This window comes from Colletes gigas, unplaced genomic scaffold (assembly GCF_013123115.1).
Source record: "Colletes gigas isolate AHSC1104 unplaced genomic scaffold, ASM1312311v1 Colletes_gigas_Sc00007, whole genome shotgun sequence".
NCBI lineage: Eukaryota > Metazoa > Arthropoda > Insecta > Hymenoptera > Colletidae > Colletes > Colletes gigas.
In genome coordinates this window covers 2,139,698-2,165,515 of record NW_025106636.1, presented here as the reverse complement: position 1 = coordinate 2,165,515, position 25,818 = coordinate 2,139,698, and the positions used below count along the sequence as shown (strand labels likewise).

Sequence of the window (25,818 nt, the reverse complement as noted above, 5' to 3'; positions counted from 1 at the left end):
CCACCTCGTACCGCTAATTATTCGGTCAATAAAGAAACAACGGGGAAATTAATTCTCGTACTTATCGAACGCGAGCAATCTGTCCAGACCTAACCCAGTTTTCCAAGAATATTCCGAAACGAACGTTCAGCTTGCGCGGTCTATTTTCACGGTATCCGAATACGCGAAACTATTTTTATCTGGAAAAACAGCCGGACGATCGTGCTTCGACGCGAAAAAATAACAGAAACGTCGCTCGCGAAACGTCCGGTACGTTTTTGAGAAAAAAAGGCGCGCGGAATATTTCTGCCAGCTAGACGGGGGAAAAAAACGCGGAGAGTATGGATGTCCGCGGGCGAAGGACGAGAATAGTCGTGAAAGTACTCGAGAGGGCAGGACAGGGCACAGAAGGGATGGCGCACGTGCACTGTCCGGCTCTATTTTTATGTGTAACTCTTTCGAGATGGCCCTCCGCGAGCTACGTGGGAGTCCCTGCACACTTTTTCACGTTCCTTGCGCCTCGTTCGCGTTACCCGCGCCAGAAAAATATCAGCGACGGAAAAAGAACTTGCGCCGTTCCTCTCGTTCAGCCCTAAACGCTACTTTTTTAACGAACTGCACCTGCACGTAGCTCCGACGAACAAGGAGCTTCCGTCTGTCGATGAACGAATCGAGACGTGGCGCCTAGTGTCATCGCCCTAAGAATCGGTTTGCATCGTTCCAGGGAAATGAGATTTTTTAGGCAGAGCAGACTGCAGTTGGTTCCTCTGTCGCGAAAACTCGTCACCGGTAATTCTCGTCCGAAATATCCTGTTCCGTGTTTCCGATCAAAGTCGATCGACGCACGCGGCTAACCAACTTGTAATCGAATTCCGCGCCCGAAACATCTGCGTCGCTCTTTCTCTTCTCGGGAAGTTCGATCGTATCCTGCGCGAACGACTTTCCTGAGAACCGGACAGTCACTTTTCTCGCCGAAGACTGGACTGAAAGTGTCTGGTCGATACCCCGTCGCCTTAAGTAGTCGCCTAGGTACGATAAGAAGCTGGAGAAGTTTTATACGTTCGTAATATTTTTGGTTGTTCCACGACCCTGGAAAGTTTCGCTGGTGTCGCGTGGACCGGAAGTCCGGAAAGTCCTGGACTGCGAGAAAACGAGGAGCTCGCGAATGCACTGGTGATGAATCGCGGAAAGTCTGACACAATTCTATCTTCGAGATACGCTAGAAGCGAGGACGGATCATCCTTTCGGGGCCTTTTCAATTTCAAAAATAGTTTCCGCTCCGACGGCCGGTTGTACGGCCAGAAGAGGGCAGAGACTCTGGGAGAGGAAGCTATTTTCCGGTTGGTGGTGTGGCTTCTGTGTAACAAAGTCGACGGTATAAGAGGACTTCATCCCTTCGTGTCTGATCGGCGCCTTTGATGGTCACCATGGCAACTTGCCCCTCTTTCACTCTTCTTCTTCTTCCTCTCCTCCTTCTTGGTTGCTCTCTTCTTTCCTCGGCAAAGTCCAATTTCGTCTGGACGGCTCTCGGTCTAGCCCCACGAAATCGCGCGAGGTCAGTCAAATGCTAGAAAGCTCGTAAATTTTTACGACCACTCGCGTCGCACTCTTTGAAATTGATCTAGGTTCCCTCCACGGATGTCTCACGAGCGTGTTTTACATTTCATCGCCAAAATGTCCACCTTCGGCTCTTACGTACCGTTCTAGTCCGGTGCAAATCATTTTTCTCTCGATAATCCACGATAATAAAAGCAGATCAAAGATCGAAGAAATTGCTGCGTATGTTACCATAAAAGCGGAAGGTTGGTAGACGTGTACACGCGCTGGTTGACCGGTGACTGTGAAATATGTACATAAATTTATTTTATTAAGAGTTATCGTCACGCATTTCGCCGCGAAGACGGGGGAAATTGAGCAATTGAAAAGGGGCTGTTTCGATAAGTTTGAAATTCGCCAAGTTGTTCGCAGTGGTGCCGCGAGTACATCTGGGAGCGGCAGTCGTCACGAAATCGAAGAACAGACCGGTTATCGCGCTGCCTCGCGCTACAGTTGCTCGAATTGGCTCCGCAAATTATAATACGTTCTCGAAGCGAGCTAATGAATTTGCGCGGAACTCTGTCGTCGGCCAAATTGCTGTATCGATTTGTATCGCGGCGTAATCGAAGATACCGCAGATCGTCGCGATGAAATTCGCTCGGAATTGTGCGTTTTCCAACGAATCGATCGAAAGAACAGAACCTAACGCGCCTCGAAGAAGTAAACAAGAAACGCATCCGTGACCCGTTTTCTTAGACGGTTCGCTACTTTCGAACGCTGCTCGTCGATCGCTCGAACGAAGAAATATCGTGCGCGACTGCTCCGCAAACGCTTTTGCAGCGCCGTAAACATTAAAAAATAGCTGAATTACGATTATGCTTTGTTTGCTCGTGTCTCGTACGCAACCACGTATACTTGATGGTCGAAAAACACGGGTCTACATGCACTCTACCAAATGACGTGAAATGTAAATAATAAATTACGTCGTGCGAAAAGAGCAAAATTGAGAAGCATCGAAGCCACGTGTTTCGAAGAATTTGCATTCATAAGCAAATATTATTAATAACGAACAGGAAAAAGCATTGACGTAATTGCTTCTTCCTACAATATCGATGAATTTTCATACGACCCAAAAACTTGCTAAATAAATACGTAGGATATTTTATTTTTCCATATTCGTATCCACGCGTTTGAGAAAGTATCGAGTATATAATCCATGTGGTAACGCATCATCGACGAAGAGAAACTTCTGGAAGTATAGTCCGGCGAGAAAATAGATGCATATTTCTTATTTTAGTGCATTATTTTTCCAACACGTGTACGCACTTTGTACGTGTTATATTTTGTTCGCGTATAAAGACAAGATGCGGTTTCTGTAAAGACGGTCGAATTAACCGCTTTGGATTTATAAAAAATGAATACGGCGAGATCTCCGATTCTGCGTTTTTTTGTTCCGCGCTTATCTATGTGCTCGGGGTAGAAAACCGCTCGTTTTCGCTCCGAAAAGAAGCGGTAGACTGGTCCAACGGGAGCAAAGAGTCCAATTAGCGAACAATGTCGGGTGCACCGGACGAAAAGGACTCGGAGGGCCACGCGGAAGGTGCACGAAAGAAGAACGTCCTGGTTCTATGGTGGGAGGGAAGCAGCACGTGCGTGGTCGTCGGCCAGGGAACGGTGAAAGCGGGCCGCAGTCAGCTGAGCGAGAATTAAACGAAAGAACTTCGGTCGGTCTCGCGGCTGGCTCGAGGAAACTTTTCTGCTGTGTGTTACGGCTAGCCTAGTTGCCCGTGGAAGAAAGTGAAGCCAGACAAAGAGCCAACGCGACACAAAGGCGCGAAAAAGAAAAGGGAACCAGCGGAGAGGGTGGTGGGATCGAACGCCAGCCACGGAGAACTGGAGATCGTCCTGCAGGCCTCGTTCGCGGACCACTGTTTTCCTCCTCGAGTCGAATAATTGATCGAGAAGCTTCTACAGATCGGTCGAAACTTCTTATTTGACGAATAAAAACACAACGTTACGATTTATTCGTTCGCAATCTTAGCGTGTCGTTTGACTTCTAAAGAAACTATAACAATGGATCAAGAATACCTTATCTTTCGTTCTCTGTATTCAATTTTTAAATAAAAATTCCGTCCTTCTCCGGTTCCGGGTCGAGTTCCATCGAATTGGAGGAGGATCGAGTATGCTCCGTGTTCGCAAGATCTCCAGATCTCGAGGAGTCCTCGAGCAACTTGTTCGCGAGAGATCAAATTGCTAATCAACGCTGGTTCAAAGAGGGCCATTCGACGATCGAGTTTCGAGTCGAATTTCTCGAAATCGAATCGCTCGAGCCGACGAAACGCGTTCTTTGACAATCGAAGAATTACATGGCAGGCCTAAGTCGGAGGCTGCTGGGAGGGCGAAGACGGGGGCCGAGAGGAATTTATTGATCACGGTACAGCCCTTTGGCCTACATACGAAACGGTATCCCTCGTTTCGCTCTTCGTTCTCTTTCTCCCGGACGTTTTGTCCGTGTACACATCTTCTCTCGGCCCCCTTTCTCCGTCGTCGTTCTTGCATGCATCACGAACCCCCGTTCTCCGTCGCTCTCGCGAGCCATTATCTCCTCGCGAAGCTTTTTATACTTCCATAACGATCTCCTCTCCTCTGTCCTTCTTCCGAGCTTTCTTTCCTGGCCCGCTTTCCGCCCACCCCCTGTCGCCCTTTTTCACCAAGAGAGCCCTATTCACCCGGAGACGACGACGGAGCTGCAACCTTCCGTCTTCTCCCAGAGATCCATCCGTAATTTCGTCTAATATTTACGGCCAGTGTTCAGAGCCGTCAACTCCTTCCATCCCGCAAATTCTTCGACGGGGATGCCGCCCCGAGAAGGAATCGAAACGTTATTTATTTATTTAAACAAGACGAAGCCTGTACGCAACGAACTTATTAAAGTTAATTTACTCTCCGTCTCGCGAATAATTGAGTCGAGGGCCGCCCTTTTATCGAAAAGCCGTGGACCTGTACGGAAGTGCGCACACCTGATAAACGGGTTCTCGAGCATAGGACAATGCATTTTACCACCTCGACGATTGGGCCGCCGCGCCGGCTCAGAGTCGATAGCACGGCTGGCGAGCCCTTGATCGTTTAGCGACCGTTCGGATCAAAGGGCGGTGTGGAAAATAATTGCGAGTCTCTCCGGAACGAGTAAAAACCACCTGTCACACGAAGCGTGACTCACTCACCCTGATACTTTCATCGACACCTTCGACCAGCTCGAATAAGCGAAAGTGACTAGCACGCTGCAGGTTTCTACGTTAGCTTAATATTATAAGCCCGGCATTGCGTAATAAAGGCTTACAATTAGTCGATCCTTGTTCTAAATGCGCGACTACTGCTTAGAAGTTAGACTATGAAATGTAACAAAAACTCTGTCGCTTTTTACTCGTTTCACATCTTAATTTATAACAATTCCTTCGAAAAACATGTTATACGGTCGAGCGTGAACCGTGACTTATTCAAGTCGGTGTCTATCTCAATGACGCTTTTTCTATTGTAACTCCTTTTCGTTGTTTAGCAATTAGGAACTCCCGTTTCTAGTAATGCGTTTGCTATAAGAACTTGGTTCGCCTACGTATTACTTTGCCTCCGTGCGACTTGATACAAATATTATGTGATGTTTATGGCTCTAAATGTTATATTCCCTTTGACTATATTTATTCATTACGCTAAAACGCTCGAGTAAACGAGTTCGACCAATCCGATAACCGAGCACCTTTAAACCGGTGATAAATCAAAATATTTTCGGTTACGTCCAAGTGAAAATTCGACAGCAGAGGTCGGTCTCGTTGGATTTCCTAACCGCGACGGGACTAAAATTCCACGATGAAACATAGCGAGATTCTTTCATCGGGGCTGGACTGCAACGCGAGGACAATAGCTCGGTTACATTTTGCTCGTTTTCGTCCGCAAAACAATCCTGCTCGGACCGTGCAGTTTCGAGGGTACTTTGTCCCCGAGGGGACAAAAGCGCGGCGAACAATTCCGCGTGATCCGTCACACTTTGGCCGCGTTTTAATGAACTTTTAAACAATCGCGCTAGATGTCCCGCAAGGGTGGGTTATTGAATCCGGCGTTATCGCTCGACCGCTCTCGGTGATCGGTGGAAAAAGCACACGGATGCCCGGTAAATTGGACTCCAAGAGCTACGGATGACGATCCCGACTTTGAAAAATCGGCACATCTGGGACGCGTCGACGGACTTTCAATGGCGGAAAGTTTACGAGTTCGTTTGACCGAACGAAACGTTAGCGTGGCATGATATAAAGGACGGCAGAAGTAATATTTCCAGTAGATTTTATACGCGGAATGAATTATTAAACTTTCTCAACGCTAATCGATACGAGGGGAAGTTACAAAACTCGTAAACATTATTTGTTATCAATTTACGTTGAATTTGATTAATGTCGCGAATGTTTTACGATTTCCTATCCGCACGTGTTGCTCGTAGTTTGATAAGGAGCTATTAAAACACCACGATAAGAATAGGTACTCGTTGACGCGCAAAGCTTTCGCTCGTCCAACGTAAATATTATCGTCGATAATTTTTTACTCGTTTCAGCGAAAGATTCTAACGCGAGCAATGTCACGATATCTGCCGGTTGATTGATAAAACGAGCAAAGAAAAGCTCTTGATGGGATTCGAAGCTGTCGCTATTCATTCCGGTTGGAAGTCGTGGTGGGCTCGGTACTCCGTCACATAGCATCAGCCCACCTATTCAACGCCGACTCGTTGTAAACAATGAGTTCGTGTCCGACCCAGATTCTAAGCCCACGTAGAAAGCGGACTTGCTTGCATAATCCAAACGCGGCGCGTATACATATGCACGATGCAGGCTGCGTTCGTTGTTCGTGTGTCGACCTCACGACTCCCGACGAGTCTTACACCTGTGCAGGACACCCACATTGCGTGAGTGTTCCCGGTGTGTCCATCCGCGAACTCGTACCGCCATCCTGTCGGTCGCTTCGTACGCTCTAGCTTCGAGTTTTCTCTTCGTCGCGGCTAATATCTCGGATCGCGCGACGCCAAGTGTGCTCGAAACGAACGAGTTTCGCGAGTGCGGGGATTGTCGGTTAGCGACATTTACTTCTACGACGCAAGGCTGGACGACAAGCTTTTCTAAGAAATATTCCACGATACCACTGTGGGCTGAAATCGAGAAAATCTCACCGAAAATTTTACGTAATCAGGACTTTTTTGTTAAACAATGAGAGAAGAGCTGTACAATAATGTAGCTTAAACATTTTCACAAGAAATTAAAGTATGACTCGTATACACTCCTAGGCTAAAGTTGTACTTACATTAGATATGGAATATATGAATATCCTAATATTCTTGATACGCAAGGAGCACTAAGAAATTCTTCGAGGTAGCACCAATCCGACAAACGTCAACTTTAGAATGGGCCGTGACGGACGGTCCCAAATTTACGGACCCTAAATGTTGGGGCGTTTATTAGCCAGGTAGTCTAGAGAAACGGTAGTGGGGTGGGTCTGTAAGGTATACGGTAGACTGTCGTGTTACGCGAATTTATCCAACGCGTAGCGTATTAACCCATTAAGGATCAATGCTGCATGAATGCAACATTATTTTATTTGCAATTCCGTTCCGGTCAATTTACATCATCGAATTCTGTTTTATAATAGTTGTGAACGCGAAAGGAAATCCCAAGGATTTGCTTGATAACCTTTTCATCGTTATTTCTTCTCCCACGTATTTGCGTGTAAAAATCATGTTGCTCCACTGCTTGGATTTACCACGTTACGCGGGAGTCTTTTAATTTGGATTTTGGCTAGGTTTGCGCGATTCGCGCCTGTCGTGGTTCGATGCAGAAGCAATGTAGGCCACGGAGGAATCGTCTGGAGAAAGAAGCGGCTGCAGTTGGCGATTCCTCGCGTCCTCTCGGTATCGTCTAGCAAGGAAGAAGCCGTTCCCGTTAGCTCAGCACTTTCACCCGGATCATCGCGACCCAGATGATCGTGTCCCTCTAACGGGCCCGTCTTTTCTCCAAGCCGATGCACGAATCTCTGCATCCGCGAGCCAGGTCCAGGTTCTCTCTCGCGGAAAGAACAATGCCGCGAAAAGCTCCGGCCAGGGTTCGGAGCTTGCACGGTTTTCAACCGTCTTCCTCGGCCAGAGGCCGAAGAAAAGGGACGAGGATGACCCGCTGGCGGACGGAGAGAGACGGAGAAAGAAGAGAAGAAACGGTCGGGAGAACAGGTTTCTGGCGGACCAGGCGACTAACCGCCGGGGACCCAGGTCACTCACCCAGATTCTACAAACAGCCAAACACTGGCGGACCTTTTCTTGGTTCAGCCTCTCCGTCTTGGCTCTCTTTCGCTCCCGTGTCTGCTCTTTTGAACCTTCCCCTCGCCGGGCCTCGAACATTCTGACGTACGAGGTCAGGCCCGCCGTTGGGGTCTTGGCTTTGACCCTGGAGACGAGACGAAGGCAAAAACCTGGGGAATGCGGGTTCTTCGATTTTATGGCTGGACCAATTTTTTAACCGCGAAACGCCCTACCCACGACCCAGGAAAATATTGTGTCTCAAGGGTCGGTCGTCCAAATCCGATTTAAGATTTATAAAAAACGTTGCATTTCATCGGAACAAGAGATATTCTCGAGCGATTCGATAGAAAAATTCATCTTTTTGAATCGATCGATTCTTCGGTGGTTATCTCTTACGCAATCCCGGACCGAAACATTCTTTTCCTAATTGCAAATAATGCTGTGCTCGCGTGCATGCAATTAAGATGGTCGGTATTATCGTTCCTCGGACGCGCAGTTGACAAAGCGAGAGAAAAAGAGCAAGACGAAGAAGACCGTGTTTGCGCGGTACGGCTACTCAAGGTTGCCAGGAATCCGTCGACTTCGGCTATTTTCATGCACGCTGAATTTCCGCTCGAGTCCCGCGCCCGCAATAAGTTCGTCTTAAAGATGAAAGTCCGATAGCGACGCACATCGAAATTCTATCTTTTTCGAAGATCGTTTCGAACCACTCGAGTCTCCTAAATTCGTTCTTCTAAAGCTGCAACAAACCTCGTTCGTATCGTCTTCGACGAGTACATTTGTCGAGGGTTAGAGTCCGGTTATACGTCAAAGATCGAGAAGACAAGTTTTTAAAAAATGGTACGGTACAACGGGAGGCTTAAAACTGCTGCTATCCCTAACACTGCTCTCAACTTTATTTGTTGCTTAGCAACCACCCCCTCCACTCGTCAACATCACGCAACGAACAAGGCTCTTATGCAATAATCGAGGTTCTACGGTATGCAATTCTCAAGAAGTTTTTGTTATTTTGTCCTTATTACTTCACGAGTAGGAAGTTGGGTTACATATTAAATCAACAGTGTGTCGTTTTTTGCTGTCACGAGTACGCAAGATAACGTGTGAGAAAGTTTGGTTGCAAGGAATCTCTCTCATTCGACTTGATCGAAAATGCCGATTACAAAGGAAATCTATTATCGGAATAATCTTCTAATCGCTATTCATTTCGCCTAGGAATGTACATTATGATATCAACATTTACAGTTGCTTCTTTGGTTAACATTGATAATGTCTATGAGATTAGTAGTTATTGGACCATACAGAGAAGCTTAATTTTAGCTTTCTTAACCACTTAACTGCCGTGCTCGAGTCAACTCGGCATCAGAGTCACGGAATAAATAAGCGAAATCATGTTTAGTCAAAGTAACGACTGTCTTTGAATATTTATTAAATATTCGATCAAGAAACATTGAGTTTTTTAGATCCGCTGCCGACAAAACTTGGACAGGAATGTAGGTTAATTTGCTATCGGTGTTCCGGCTTCAATTTTCACGAAACGTGTACGGAATTATAAATTCAAATAGGTGTTGTACGGCCGTATTTCTATCGAGAATTTCACGTAACGCAGGATGACACAGTGACATCTATAATAAATTGTTACGTGGTTCTGCCAGACAAAGTGTCGAGTGAAACGACCTTTGCGATCGTTCGACGCGCGGAATCGTCCAAGAAACGGCTGCGTTATTCGAGCCCCGTTCCACGAAGCTCGTTGGAATAATTTCGCAAAAATGTTTCGCCGGATCGTCGGATTCGCTGGAAATTTCTTCAGCCGCAGGAATGACGTTTGATCGATTCCATCGTGACATTTGGCCGCGGCTCGAGACCTTTCCTATCGTTCACGACCTGCGCGCGGAGGGCTAACACGCGTGCACGAACGAGGAGGCGTCAACGGGGATGCTATTGTAATTGCATCGTGGCTATAGCACGGTGCATGCGCTGCACTCGCGCGCTCCGGTATAGATTTATTGTCCTTCTAATTATACTTTGCTATATTCTTGCCAGCGACACCAACGTGCGAGACTTTAAGAACGCTCAAAGACTTCACCTACGCGCGAACGATAGAGAGTCTGTTTCGACCGACTCCGATCCTCGTTGGTACAGTTTATGCTCAACAAAACGACGAGCATCCAAAGTAAAATCGAAGATCGTTATTAATCGGAGATGAGTCGAAGTTTAGGAAACTTGGTAAGACACGGAAGTTAGGACGACACAGAATTACACAATGTTTACAGGCACGAGTGACGCAGTGTTTGCGACCAAGTCACGCACAGATGGGCTCGAAGATGGAAGTGATGCGTTTAAAGCCGCCATTGATGCTCGGTTTACAGTCATCCTGGTCGATCCAAAATATAAATGCCCGACGACTATCATTTTTTTATCGTCGGAAAGATACAAGAACCGCGCAATTTCTTAGAATCTGATAAGGATCGGTAAGGTGTCGAAACGTTATGGTTTAATCTCCAACAATAATCATTGATAAAAAATGAAGTCGTTGAAAGTTTCACTGGTATTAACAGGTGTTATTTTCGCGTAGGCAATAGAACGATCGCCTTTTCTTTGTCCGTCGGTTTATTGGCTGTTTACTGGTGGACCGTGCTATCAGTCAGCCGTGTACAGATCGTTCCACACTTTGGATTACCAGTAGCGTCGGGATTTCTCGGCTCGCTTCCTCGGGAAGGGTTTCTCGATTTCATTTGTCTCTTTATCTGAACGCGTGCCAAATACCGCGCCGCCCTGCCACGATAACGATAACGTATCGTCAATTGCTCAACTTATCTCGACGACGACCTCCTTGCCCTCGTGTTTCAGCCGACTTCTGTTGGTCTCGGCCATTAAGACAAGATCCCACGCGTATCACGGTTCCCAAAATTGGGAATCGCCGGCTTAAGCTTGGAACGTTCTCCCTGGTTTCAGAATCCCGCTGTCGAAACTCTTATCGCGTTGTTGTTTTCAACGACACGAGCCTCGTTTGAGATATCAAAAGCTCGCGTTCGAATTCGACTCGTAGATTTAGGTTCCAGGTAGAAATTAAAACGATAAAACAGTCGTTTGGATATTATATAATATCAAGCATTAATTAGTTTCTTTGTATCGTATTAAAACCTGTGCGTAACGAGGCAATTTTCCTCTAGATTCGTAGAAACGTAATCGTGGATGAACGCGTGGAAGAAACGGATGAAAATCGTATAGCGTTCGCGGAGGAGGAATATGTAGGTTTAGCTCGGTGCAGCCAGCGCGCAGAGAAACACCTGGAGATATCCAGGATGTACAGTTAGTCGACCTTGTCTGGATAACGTTGAAAAAAAATAAAAACGTCACGCCGACGCGCGGTATTTATTGGCTTGCGCCATGGGGCCAGCGCGCTTGGTGACCACCGTCGAAGCGGAAGAAACGGCACCAGGAGGGGGGGGGGGAGAGAGAGAAGCCAGAAGCAAGGTATAAGGTGAAAGAATGCAGTTCTTGGTGCATTCCGAGTCACGTGCCTCGGCACGGCCTGTAATTTTATTGTCGCGCGAATATATATCGCTCGGCCGCTCGAACGCTACTCGTCTTCTTCGTTCCTGTCTCTTCCCGCGATCCTGCAGGATGCAACGTCGATATTACGCGGCCAGCTCTAATGGATCGCGGAATTTTTCTCCACTCGCGAGCTACAACGGGAACGCCGCGATTCTATTTCTGTCGGAGAAACGTCTTCTAATGGATCGTGGTAGGTTCGCAGCGTTTCAATTACTTCTAAGGTGCCACCAACGTATTTTTATATTTGGCAGAGTCGTCGAATAAAACGATACGAATTAAGATGCTTGTATCGTTGATCAAATGCAGGATTTTTTAAAGTAATTTATTACCAATTCCGAACGATAAAAACAACGGGAATAGATCGTGTATTAACCATTGTTTCGTAATAAGAAAAACGGATGATTTTGTTCACGATACCGGTTGCATACCGGAAGAACAATCACAAAGGTGTAACAAAATATTCAGTTACAACAATTCCACGCGGATCGCTTTACCTAAAACTAATTGCTCGACGAGACTCTGAAATGAAGAGATCGAAATAAATTAGTTCCACGAACGTTACTGAGATTTTGAAAAATTTCTTACACGGAATTATATAATTTGCACCACTGGTCTTACGTTGTATTAGCATCGATACCTGTTTAACAATTAACTATGCAAACGGTGAATCTAATTAATAATTGTATAGAGATTTTACGCGGTGCGTTTTATACGGTTCGTTACGAACGGTTCGCTGCGTTTAGTTATACGAATAGGCTAAAACTGTATTGTTTCCGCGCCAGCCACCGCTCGTATCAGGCTCGTCTAAATATTCAGATGCACGGTGCAACGTTCTATGCGTCTCAGTCCCTAGAGATCGGTTTCTATACTCGTGAACGGGGGGGGGGTGTACCTTTCGAGAATCGTTTTCTTCCCCCCAGGGCACGCATAAAGAACTCGATATGCCAGACGCGACGCGCACGCATCCCCGATTCATCCCATGCACGAACTCCGAAACGCTCGATGGTGGCCAGGTTTCTGAAGTTTCACGTCCACCCCTCCCCCCTCCCCCCATCGAGGTCTAAAAAAAGATCCGTTGCGCTCGTGTCCCGCGTACGCGTTATCAGGGACGACGAAGTCGCGGTGCAAGAAACGGCGATAAAAAGCTCGCGCGATGGTTTCACGTGCACGGGTTGCGAGGGTGGCAACAAAGTGTGCATGCGTGCACACGTGACACGTGACGCGTGCACCGTCACGTACGAGCGATCGCACGGCGTGGCGCGGCGCGGCGTCTATGCTGTTCTGTGCGTCGCTGCACGTGTGCGCCGCGCCGCACCGCGCCGGTTCGTATTATGTCACACCGTGACCGCGTTCGACCGTGTGTGTGCGTGCATGCGAGGATCGAGGTCAATGACCCTGACGTGTGCACGGAGCGTGCCGACGACCCTCCAATTTCCATACACGCGCACCGACAAAAATTCGAACGCATCGCTGCCACGTTTCCGTTTCCAAGTTTCCCACCACCATCCAAGATCTTCGACTCCAAATCGATTATTCGGCCCCCAAACAGTTATTGGAAAGTACGCGAGATCCTACCTGCGTTAAGATAGACACAATCTACGGTCAATGCATAGAATTTTTAGTCATTACTCGTGGGAAATAAAGTATATATGTACGTTCTAAACCGAGTCTAGGGAACTCAACGTTTCGAAAATCCCCATGCTCTTACATCTGGAAACACATTCGAAATCTCGACCCGACCTGACCCGAGACTCTGGTCAAACAGCCCTAACGATGACCTATGATATCGCGGCGCAATCGATTTGTCACGCGTTGAAATATAGTATACTTGCTCGATAGAAAATTTTCTACACTTGTTGCCTCGTTGCTAAACAACAACGTTGCATTTTTCTTCTAAAAATAATTTCCAAGTTCGTACGTTGCGCTATAAATAACCGAATCGCGTTTCGATGTACAGAAGGAACAGCATCCTTTGAAAGGGACAACCGAGCGGTTCTCGATGGAAACGCGAGTATATCCTTGCGTCTGCAGCAAGAAAGTCACGAGGCACGCTTCTGCTCGAGCAAAAACGACGCGGCCAAAGCATCCGCGTGTTAAAAGTGCACGCTCCAGTTTCTTCCGGCGCCTTTTCTGGACCTTTTTCCGCGACGTTCCGTCGAAACTGGACGGACGTCTTATTTCCCGTGCTCGCGAGATCGGAACGATCGGTAGCCTGCGAGCAGCCAGCCGGAGGACGACACGAGCGAGCGCTTCTCCACGCTGCTCATTAGTTGTTCGCTTTTGCGATCATTTGCAATTCAGAGACTCCGCTGCACGCTCGCCGTTGATCCCTCCTCCCATGTTTCGCGGAATTGCTATACTCGTCGCGAGTCGACGATGTTTCTTTCGAGGAAAAAATCCTTCTTGTTCCGAGTTGCGTCTGTGGCGCACAGACTCGAGCAAATTTTATTTTCAGAACCGGGGAGAGGGGGGGTTGATTCGAAAAACTCCGAAACAGCCATCGATGGTAAGGTTTAGAAGCGTAGTGGAAAATGGAAGTTCCATGATGCCTGATGTTCATGGTTTTCCGGAACCTCTGTCGCCGCGAGACCGTCGTCGCCGTTGCCGTTGCGGTTTTCGCGCGGTAGAAAGTCGCGCGAGCATGTCTGTCCGGTTGTGTGGGTGCTGGAACTTGCATAACACAATATCGACGAGCGAACAGACCGAAATATTTCTATTGGCCAATGGACAGAGTCTGTCGGGTCGAGGCGGAGACCTCGCTCGAAGGAATTCTCGGTAACGATCTCGCGTGGTATGCAACGAATACAGCTGGTCCAGTATCCCAGAAAAATCGACACAAGATTACCTCGTCTCGAGTTACCGTTCCGAGATGAGATTCGATTGTCAACCAGGATCTCGTTTCAACCGAGATTCCCGAGAAAAATTCGGAATCTCTCGAATCGTCTCGAATTTCGAGATTTCCGGAATTTCAGGGTCGTCCAAGTCAGCTTTTTAGCGTCGTCTTGTAATCGTGCCGCGGCCGTTGCGCCCTAACTTCGGTATTAGAATGCTCGCGATAATGACAGGGCTCTCGAAATAACGCTCACGATCGGTTCCGACGTCAATTATTACCGGCTGGGATATTTGCACAACGAAATTGATATCCTCCTCCTCCTCCTCGCGAAACGTGACGCGGGATTTCGCGTCGCTCGATCGAGGTCGTTGAACCGCGTACGCGCGCGGATCGCCGCGTTTCGGATTCGATCGACGTCATGCCTGTCATTTTGTCCGCTGTGACTTTCAATGATTTTGCCACAGAGTCGAATCTCTACTTCTGTCGAGCCGTACTTTGGTTTCGTTACAACCCTCAAGTACAACCTCGATATTTGCACGCGATTCTAGGCAGTTGCGTCATCGAAGTAATCGGAATAAAGAAGACGATTCGACTAAATATACGCATTCTTCGTTCGAATAAAAATTGAAAAATCCTTTACCGTTTTGTAATCTGAGACTTGTTTTTCGAAATTCGAGCAGTTAACTTTTACCGATATAATTCTCGGTACTCGCTATTTATATCCCAGTGAGCTGGTCGCGCAACATACACACAGAACACGTATTATCTGTTTGTATCTCGAAAACGAAAACTAAAATTGCAAACATTTTCTGGAGACTCGTACGTATGAAAAATTGTTTGAGTTTTTATCTGCAGAAACGGCACGACTTCAATTCGAAATATTTTTAAATATCTTGGGTAATTTAAGAGTTATATAAGTGTGAATAAAAGGTTGGCTGTGATATAAGACGCGACTCCTCTTTTAAAGTCGAAAAATAGTACCGACGAAATATGTCATAGTTCTTATTATACCTTTTAAATGGGCAGATTTGCGTAACGTGGTGTCTGACAGTTAGCGACGTTCATTTGTTACCAACGAATGAAATTGGAAGTCCAAGTATTTCCGTTTGAGAGAAAAACAGGTCGTTGGTAACATATCGACGATTATACAAGAGGTCAACCATGAGCTATAGATAGCGGGGCTTCCTTATTGGATTGGTTACCTCGATAATTGCAAGAATTTTCAGCCCCGTTATCCCGTAGTTATCGAAGCATTACTCTATTCGCGCTGGAAAAAGCTTCCAAGACCACCGGAGAAAATGATCCTTCGTGCGTGTATAGGACTCGTACGTCGTACGCGTTATCATGACACAGACACATGCGTCGGTTCTCGGTTATCTGAAGTTACACATTTTGTCAAAGGTCTCGGCTACTCGCGTTTTTTCAAGTACCACGCTCGTAGATGCTGCCCACGACATTCGTCCGCTTTATCGCCGCCAATTTTTGAAGCATGGACCCCGATTGTGACAACTCTCGACGCGACTAGAAGGCCGCGTGACGTAATCTTCGTGACGTCGTCCGACTTCTAAGTCACGAAAGATTGGATAACGCGTTGGATTGGCCTGACGCCGACGATGCTTAATCGACACCGGATGTTCCAAACCTGGATATCGTCGATAATAGATCAGATATAGGATATAGGTTCACCCAAAAACGATTCGAATTCTGACTTTTACTTAACGAGTAATTCGCCCGTCCAAACTACGACGTAAAAACTATCTGACCGAGAACACGCGAGAATTATGAAATTAAACACCTATGGTAAAACATCCCAGTTCGAGTACGTTTGTACACCGTCATTTTTCTTAACGAAGAATCCCAACAGGAATACTATAATCCTACCTGGCGAGAAGATAACGAGGTAATCAATCAACGATGTGCGTCAGCGGAAAGATAATAAAGATACTTGTTCTTAGTCCGAATGAGCAACGAAATGCCTCTCTTCTGGAACCAGTAGCTAACCTGTTTAAGTGTCATTATAGTTGCGTTGTTTAACTATTTTGGTCAATTAACAGTTTTAGGCAGGCAGCCGTGTGTTAGTCGGTTAACCGCTTCGTTCGGTTAAGTGGCGAAATCCATTACTCTTCTTGGTTGGTCAAACTTAATAGTAGTTTTGGCTCTCTCGAACCACAAGTGCGAACACACATCCCACTGGTACTTTTACCGTCTTCAAATTGAAGACATTTGGTACACGGATGTTGATGTTGATTGGTCGCGTAGAATCAGTCGTTCCAAAAATACAAAAGTATCCAAGCATCCATTCGTGTTTAGCAACACTTAAAGAGAGTCCTGGACAGAACCATGACGCGTAAACGAACAAATCCCTTTATGTCCTGATTACTAAATATAGCTCGTTAACTAGACTCGGTCGAACGAATGGACCGTCATCTTAACGAGCTTCTTCTTGTTCAGAGTTTTGGAATTATTCGGTCGAGTCGATCCTCCGGGCGACAGAGGGCGAGGAACGACTCGCACGACCAAAGAAACGATGCTGAAAAGAAGTACGGCTCATTTGATGCTCGGAACCACAGCTTTCGGGGTCGGTACCCAACGATAGAGATTTTTGTTTCAACTTCCAAAGAAGAGGAAAGAAGATGGAGCGCACTTTCTAGCGAGAAAGGAACAGGCCACCAATTAGAGTCTATTTTCGGTCCGAAACAATTCTCAGCCTTTACCTAAAGAAATACAACGTTAACGGTTTAAGTTCTGGTATTGCTGATGGACTCGTTGGTAAGATGTAGCAAAACGGATAAACAATATAATTAATTTGATCGGTTTCGCGAGTTGCACCGAAATTTTACAGACAATATGGTTCGATGAACGATACAAGTTTGTAATTTTTTTTTTATCCTACTCGAGTCGTGGATCGTGTGCCTTTTGATTATTACCCGCAACAAGAGCGGATCAGCGTCGCGACACTCAATTTTACGCGGAGCGACGCTGGTCTCTGTTCTCCGTTTTATTGCACCTTAAAGTGAATGGAATTCTTCCATACAGAAGCTGCCAGATAGGTGGTGGGAAATGGAGAGTGGGCAGGAGCGGGGGGTGGGGGGGGGCGAAGAGTCGAAGGAGGACGGAGGAAATCCCGATCTTTCCACAACCAGGATTCTCCCGGCTTTCCTTCGGATTCCTCTCAGCAAATGGAGCATAAATTACGAAAGAAAGACCTCGGCGATGTCCTGGCATTTTCTTTTTTTTTCCCGACGAGGACGTAATTGCGCGGGCGAGGCTGCAAGGCGACCGCGCGTCATATATCTCGAGCACTTTGCGTCGTTCGATGAATAGAGTTCGTTTTGAGGCGGTCAGGTGCTCTTTAGGCTCTAAAAAAACCAGAGAGGAGACACGGTTAGACACAACTTCAGTTAGGACAACTAACCGAAGTTCTAAATCTTGCTAAACGTGGCCTAACGAGCACACGCCAGAGTGTAAATTAGCGATGCGCCTCGAACATCGTTCGTCAAAGTCATTGTCAAGATCGGAGACGCATATTCCTTCTCTCTGCGATATATGTGCCTTGCCATACGCGCAAAGTCAAATCGAAAGGAATAAATATAATATAATTGGATCGCAAAGACTTGAATCCTGTAATATTTTTGTCTATCGTGTCTACTGCTTTCATTTGTCGAAGCAACGTTCCTCGGCACTTCGTCGTTGTCCATATTCCCGTGCACGCTCTCATGCACTATTCAGGCACAGCTGATCGTCGATGTTTATGCCGGGTCGTCCATTCGTTCCCACAATATCAAGGACCGAACCAAGCCGAATGTCAATGTTCCATCATTGGTAAATGGGTCGACGCGACGACTGCCCCTTCCTCGACTCGCGTCAACGTGGAACAGAGACCGCCTTTTCCGTGCACCTGTCATGTCAACGAGGATGCACCGTTATGCAGCACGCAGAGAGTGCATCGGTGCCGGCGCACGGGCAGCCGTGAAAATTGCGTCGGAGAAAGAAGGAAGAGATCGGGGCGCCGGGAAAGGCGGTACCCCCGAAATTATTGCCAAACTTCGGACCCCAAAATTTGCGGTCGAAAAGTTACGTACGGGGCTTCGAACCTAACACTTTCGCGTAATTTCCAACCGTTGGGTGTTTTCTTCCCGCAAATTGGCCGCGAGAACCTCGGGGTCAGCTGCCTCGGACGTTCTAGAAAGAAATCCTCGAAATTACCTTCGCGTGGGAACCGGTCTCGGGATCTTTCCGGTGACGTAACTTTCAGAAGAGACAAATTTTTAGCGGGGCAATGATCGAGAGAGATAGAAGATAGTTGGAAAATTCGATAACGGAGACTAATAGAAGGGTAGTGCGATAGGGTAGTCCTACTCACTTTCGACAGAAAAATTCGAGTATAATGTTAATAACTTTTTAACGAAGCCTCGATCAACAAATTGGTATTCTTGATTTTCGTCTTATTCTGGCCTACAGAATCTCCCATTAAAGTTTTTCCCAATTACGTATCATTTAAATCGAGTACACGTTGATTAAATATATCTCGCAGATTTGAAAAATTGTTTTGAACCCAATAGAGGAACGCGTTTAACAAAGAATGCATGTTAAAACCTTGCGAAACGATGCGTTTTAAACAAACAATCGGTCGTTAATTGCAAATTTCAGCCGACCAGGCCTTATTGAGAAATTTTGCCTTTGATTCGTCGCGTTCGGCAAACAGTCCAAGCGCAGATACGGCGCCTATAGAGACGCACAATTAAAATTCGCGATTTAATTAAATTCTAATCGCGTTCCACGGTTCGAAACGCTTGAACAAAGAATCTTGCCTCCTCCTACCTTCCCATTCTGTTCGACCAAGGGATTCCCCCAATTCCTGCGCTCGAAATATTTTCTCGGCTAATTAACCGTTGGGAAGCCGATCGAAAAACTTTTGTACTTCCGGTTCGCGATATCGAATCCATCCCTTCGAATTTCGGAAATCCCAGACACGAACAAAGCCAACAGCTCGATACGATAATGGGCAAACGTGCGCCTCGATCGAAACGCATTTAACGATGGATAGATGGAATCGACTGTTTCGCTTTCGCCTTGGAATCGATGCATCGACACCTTCTCGAAAGTACAGGGCATTCTTTATTCGGCCAACGGGACGCGAAATCGTATCATTTTCGAGGAAGGAGAAAGCGAACGGTTTCAACGACCCCGGAGCGTTCGTTCGATGCTGGCGCAGCGAATGACCTCCGACTGGCAAATAGTAAGCAGATGTCAACTAAATTCAGACCAGAGACGAACGGTACCCCCCATTGGCGCCATCGCGAATTCACAGACCACTGCTTCCTCCCAGGACGTCGACTGCGAGCCGAAGGGTGCACCGAGTGTGGCCGCCGGAAGTGTCGACGATTAGAGTTACATATGTAAACAATAATCAAGTTTCAAGCGCACTCGACCGATTGACTGGAATACTCGAGTTTCAAGTGCATCCAAGTATCCATAGCCGTTTCAGTTACCCGAGTCACTCGAGTATTATTATTTAGTAGCAAACAAATCGCGAGATATACAGGAACGTTCGTGTCGTTCCTAGCAGCTTTTAGAAAAAAACAAAAGTTTCGTCGTTTTTTATAACCGTTGGAATAACGTATCTCTGCAATAATTACCGTTTACAACGAGGCATCGATACGTATATTTTGTTTCGATAGATGGTCGAAGTGCGTCAGGATACAAATTAACCATTTACGTAATAGTCTCTGAACCGTCTTCGCGTGAAATACCAATAGAAAACCTATAATCGTACGGAACAACTATTACCGTAATATCTGTAATAATTCATCGGTACAACAATAACGGGGTATATGAAATCTTTATGCTAATGCGGGGTATTTGAACACGTAAAATATTTAGATATAAATTTTGCGCAAGTGTAGGAAAGCCCTCGATCGGTGCGTTCTGCTCGATCGTTGAATAATATTTAAATGATTTCGACTGAATGGCGGGGAAAATTAATGTTCCGCTTTTCCGTGAACAAAATAATTTTATCGGTCGTATAAATTCCAGTGTTACACACGCGGCTGGCTTGCCGACCGAAACAGAATATTAATGTTCGCGTTATAATATCATAAATATCGGGGTTAATATTAAAATTCCGTTTTGAATTTTGCGGGCATTTATTCGGCAAGCGGGCACGTAACCTATCCACGTCGAAAGAAGTATTAACTTTCGTGCCAACCGAACGACCGTTTCCCGTTACGAATGTACGTTTCGTTGCGCGATATTTGCCAGGCTCGTTCGAGAAATAAAATGCTTCGCGCGGAAAGATTCAGCCGAGTTCTGCCAAACAACGAGTCAGCTCGAACGAACAACTTTGTACTTTTAATCGTAGCCAGATACCATCGGATGAATTATTCACAAGTACTAAATTCCACGATGGAGAAAAAATAATGCCGTTCCGTAGACAATCGTGGTAAAAATTTTCTTTATAATTAGCATTACGTGGAGGACCGTTGTGATCGCGGATAATAATTTGACGCCTCAGCGAAAGGACCGTGACTCGAAAAGTTCGTCCCGAGTTGTGTTTGTTGCATGGCGGGAAAAGAAAGAGAAATACATGGGGATAATTTGAAAAGTTAGGGTTAAACCTTAAAGAATTCCTAGACAATGCAACGAAAGAAGAACATTGGACAAACAAACTGTTTACAAGGTTCGATAGACCTATCCTCTGCACGACGAGAATGCCCGGAATCCAAGAGCGAACGACTAAAGTGTTCGCGGTATTCGTCGAGCAAAACGAGTGGGAAAACCAAGCGATATGTTAATTTTCTACCAGTCACATCTGGACTGGCACAATCACGGCCTTTGGCCGCGGTCTGTATAATTGACAAATACCAGTGACGTAACGCGTGCCGCCGTTTGCGTTTTGCGACGTACGTACGCGTGCGTCCTCGAAAACTGAAATAGTTATGACTTGACGTCGCGATAAAGGAAAAAAAGAAGCTCTCAGGTAAGCGGCTCGACGGCGATAGCTTATATAATCTGACAGAAGCCGCAGGACGGCGGTTAGGCTTTCGAGACTACGGTCTGTCCCACTTTGCGTTTTGGCAGCGGCTTCGCGGTCGTTTAACCTTGCTTATCGCCGATCAAGTTCGACCAGCGGCTCCTTCGCCTCAATGGGATCTCTAACGCGCGATATCCGTCCACCTTTAAAGCTTCGCGCGACACGCATGACGCAACAATTCCCTACTCGAAGCAACAACCATGTTCTTCTCGAGTTTCGAGTCCCCGCTAATTCGCGATAGAGTGTCGGGAGTTCTTCGTGTTTCTGGCGTACTCGAGACTTTGCAGTACTCGGGCATCAAAAGCGTCGAGTGGCTATAATAGTCGAATGCCTAAAGAATCCGCGTTCCCAGACCACTCGACTACGTAAAGTAGGGTTCCTGAATTTAATAAGTTTAGTTTATAGGTCACCATCCTCCTCCGAACCGAACATTCACGTACACGGTGTTTTCGATCTAAGGAACGAATCAATGACCTGTCGCAACGTGGCCTTCGTACGACCTTGAGCACGAGAATTTATGTTGGCAGAACTCAACGTTCTGCGCTGACTCTACAGATTTTCGAAGCGTGGAATTCGAATCGAGATCATTCGAAGATCATGTTCTGTCGTATCGAAAAATATGCTCTTCGAAGTAATGATCTATCGATCTTGATATTAACACCGAATCAACAATTTTTATTCGTATAATAAAGAGAAATTGAAACTCTTGGAGCGACAGAATTAGGTTTCGCGCTCTATAGTGGATACCCTCGTAAATCGAGGATCAAATATCGATGTTCTTGTTCGAACCACACGAAAAGGAGATTTTTTAGCTCTCGAGACTGTGTTTCGGTCGATAACTCTATTTTAATCTTGTCTCGTCGAGGACGACAGACAACTGTCGGCCGTTTTATTAATATTTAAAAATACATCGTGGTATCAAGGAGCGAACATACGACCCATTAACCTTGCCTCGAATCGTGGTCCGACTGAAAACGCACGTATTCTTTAATCTGCAGAGAGGAGGCTCTTGAAATTCGACGGCACCTATCGCGAACAACCTTTTAACGACAATCAGAGTCTTTCAAACCACGGAGAAAGACGTAGATTCGTGGATCCGCGATATATTCGCACGAACGTTCCCACTGGTTCGATATTTCGAGCGCAAATATATCGTTTCCGGTTTCCGAGCTGAAACGACTCTTTGGCGAAAAATATCTTCGATCTTCCTCGACTCGCACATTAATTTGACAATAATAATAATAATATTTGTCCGTAATTAACGAGAGAACGATATAATGAGAATAATATGTATTTTCCAGTACGAAGTCGACTGATAAAGAAAAGCAACAAGATCCCCCGATGTGGAAAGTGAAAAATATTTTTTTCTCTCGGCGATGACACACGGTTAAAATAAATATTTAAACGGGAATTAGTAGGTGCAGTTAAAATGTAGGCTTAAGTGCATGACTCGTTATTTTCTCATTAACCGCGTGACGCGCGATGGTGGATTTTTCGGCCATGTTTCTGCTTTAAATTTGGCGACTGGCGACGAGACATTGGCGTTGTGTCATTCAGCGTCCTTGAATTATTTTTACATAATAATCGAGACGAAATTCCAGTTTCGATTATTTATTTCACTTATACCGCAAGTTATCGTGTTTTTTTTCGCTCGTATTGTTTATTATCGAATGATTCACGATTAACATGGAAACGATGAGCAATAAAATTTCTCCTAAATTTGAATAACAAGTAATACGTCAGAGCGTAAATGAATATTAATATTAATGCCTCTGAAGGTAGTTGTTTGCACGTTCGAAGTAAACGTGTACGTATTTGGAGCGAACACAAACATATCTCGAAAATATACGGTATTTATATAACTATGGCTTCCAGTCCCAAGTTTTTTGATAGCCTAACGAAAGAAAATCTTTGAGTCACTGTTCCAACAACTGCCTTTCTTCTAAAGAAATAATTGAATGACGAGACAATGTTGAACCAACAAATTCAATTATTTTTAATTAATTTCTAACCGTAATAACTATTCGCATTCTGTGCTCTTAATTGCTTAATAATAAATTTCGTCATTATCATTATATAAATTATTACTTTTCGAATTCCTTGCATTTCAGTTAAAACGTCTGTCGACGATAAATTTTTATTATTATGGTATCTAAAAATTATATAAAAAATACCCGGTTTGCTAACTTGATATATTCTGTTTTTTAATGTGCTAAAGTTACACATGAAATCCATATAGCTTTCGAAATAACCTACGAACGACAGGGACTGGCAAAATTGTATTCGAATAATGGATAACCATTATGACCAACACATAGCAATTTATTTATTCGCGATGTTCATTCGATCCATCGGTTAAATGCTTATCCGTTTCTTGCGAAATGGTTTATTCTATAATTTGAATTTTTATTTTTGTTTAACAAGTAATAAGAGCTTTTCCCATCTCTGACGCACTAAATTAGGGTCTGGTCGGGTTCAGATCAGGCGTTAAAGTTGTACCCACGTCGATGGACGATCAGGGATAAAAAAAAACAATGAAACAAATTCGTATAAACATGTGCTCTAGTTGACCTTGTTCTCGAGTTATAGTCATCTTTGTACTCTGGCAATTCTTAATCGCTGTCTGTGCTAGTAGAACCGATTCTACTGAACTTTTTTTATACAATGTTCGATAACTTCTTGTTTGCTTTAATAGAAGATTGAGGGGTCATTCTAACGTTAATTTCTTCAGTACTTTATTTATTCGCGTCAGCATGATGGTGCATTAAGGGGCAACGTTCCCATTTTGACGAAAATAAGGAGTTACGAACAAACACTTAAATAGAATCGGTTATACCGGTCTAGAAACACGGCTGCAACTCAGGATTAAGGTGAAATGGAGCACATGTTGGTAGAAAGCATTTTCATTGTTTTCGTGTTCTCGACGACCACCGAAGCGATAGACGATCTAGTCCGACCAGGTACGACCGGGACTTGGGTCAGGTATTAAAGGTACGCGTGAAAAGGACATTATTTATAGAACGATTCTATAGACGTTCGAACGTAATGTTGAAATATTTGAAAGGTCGGTCGGTAATGTAAACAGAAACGGCGTGTCGCGCGCGCGATGCCAGATACGCCACATGCATCGAACCGAAGTTCTTCCGTGGACCAGTCGAACGCGTGTTCGGATCCGATGAGTGAATCGGCCGAGAAAAGAACCTTGCCACACGGTGGCAATACTCACCTGAAGATCATGACAGCCGTTATCCCTGTGACTGGCAGCACGAATCACCCCTGCACGCCACCCCCACTCACTGATCTTATTCACCTTTAGCTTGGTGAAACCACTCACCGAGAGAAACCTCTTTCCCACGATCTCTTCGCGAAACTTGTACGCCATATTATGGATCGGCAACCGCGGCGTGTCGAATCCGCGAATTCGGATCGCCAGCCGGGTCTTCCAATCACCCTTTCTCCTCCTCTATCTATGTATCTACTTCTCCCTGTCACCCTCTTACTCCCACTATCTCAGTCGTTCTCTTTTCCTCTATTCCGATCCTCCGACGAGCGTGCCTCTCCCCCAAAAAAGAAAACCCCACGTAGCACTGAACCGCTGAGACGAAGAACCTGGAGCACCGATCACCACTTGGTTATTCGCCACCAAAACACCAAAACAGCACTCCGAGTACTCGGAGATCAGTTCTCCTCGTGATCACGACGGGCCGAGAAACAACAGGGCCATGAGGCGCGCACGATTCTCCTTTCTCTCCCTCTTCTTTCGACAGTCGGCCAGCGCCAGCACCAGCAGCAGCAGCACAGCCACTCCTTGCTCCTACGTGCACGTCTGGACAACAAGAACCGAAAATTCCCGGTCGTTGAAACGCGGCCCGTTCTCTTCCCGGGCACCACCGTGTCTCCTTTTTTCCGTTTCCTCCGTCGCGCTCCTTTTACAGTCCGCTCCACCTGCGCGCCCGCCGTCACCCCATTCACGATGACGATCACGATAATCCTGGCACCGACACAGGATCTCGCCTGCCCAATCGCCACATCCAGGACCACACCGAACACGGAGTGACACTTTTAAAACTTACGGCCGTCACACCGTGTATACCAGGCACACACTATTTGGGTGACGGTAACGGCGGCAGCGCGGTAACCAAGCACTCCGAACGGTACCAGTGTGAACGTAAGAGTGACACACACATGACCGACCAGTGATATCGCGTAGCGCGCACTGCGGGCGGACGGCAGGGAGGCATGGCTCCTTCCCGCGGCTCCTGCCCCCTCCCCCGCCTTCTAGTCCACCTCCCTCGCCGCCGCGTCCCTCCACCCGACGCCCTCTTGCTCCTCCACAGCACCTCCATCGCTCCCGCCGCGCCACGCCGCGCCTCGCAGCACCTAACCCGACCAGCAACCCGTGCCGCGCCGCGCCGCGCCGCGCCGCCACCGATACTCCCAACCCAACCCAACCCAACCCACAGACCTAACCCCCCTTCCCTCCACCCCTCACCCACTATTCCTCACCCTTCTAGCCACACATCTCACCACCGCCACCCTCCGTCTCTATCCGCT

General features: G+C 46.3%; 1 protein-coding gene across 6 annotated transcripts in view; it reads right to left on the bottom strand.

Annotated features, from left to right (window-relative positions):
* LOC122396356 (probable JmjC domain-containing histone demethylation protein 2C) overlaps positions 1-25,465 on the bottom strand; it is a 220,163-nt gene extending 194,698 nt beyond the window's left edge. For all 6 annotated transcript variants that reach the window (XM_043394668.1, XM_043394671.1, XM_043394669.1 and 3 more), the window contains exon 1: positions 24,491-25,465. In XM_043394668.1, coding sequence (XP_043250603.1) covers positions 24,491-24,646 — 156 coding nt within the window. In that variant the 5' untranslated portion in view covers positions 24,647-25,465. The remainder of the gene's footprint in view (positions 1-24,490) is intronic.
* Positions 25,466-25,818: the final 353 nt, after the last annotated feature.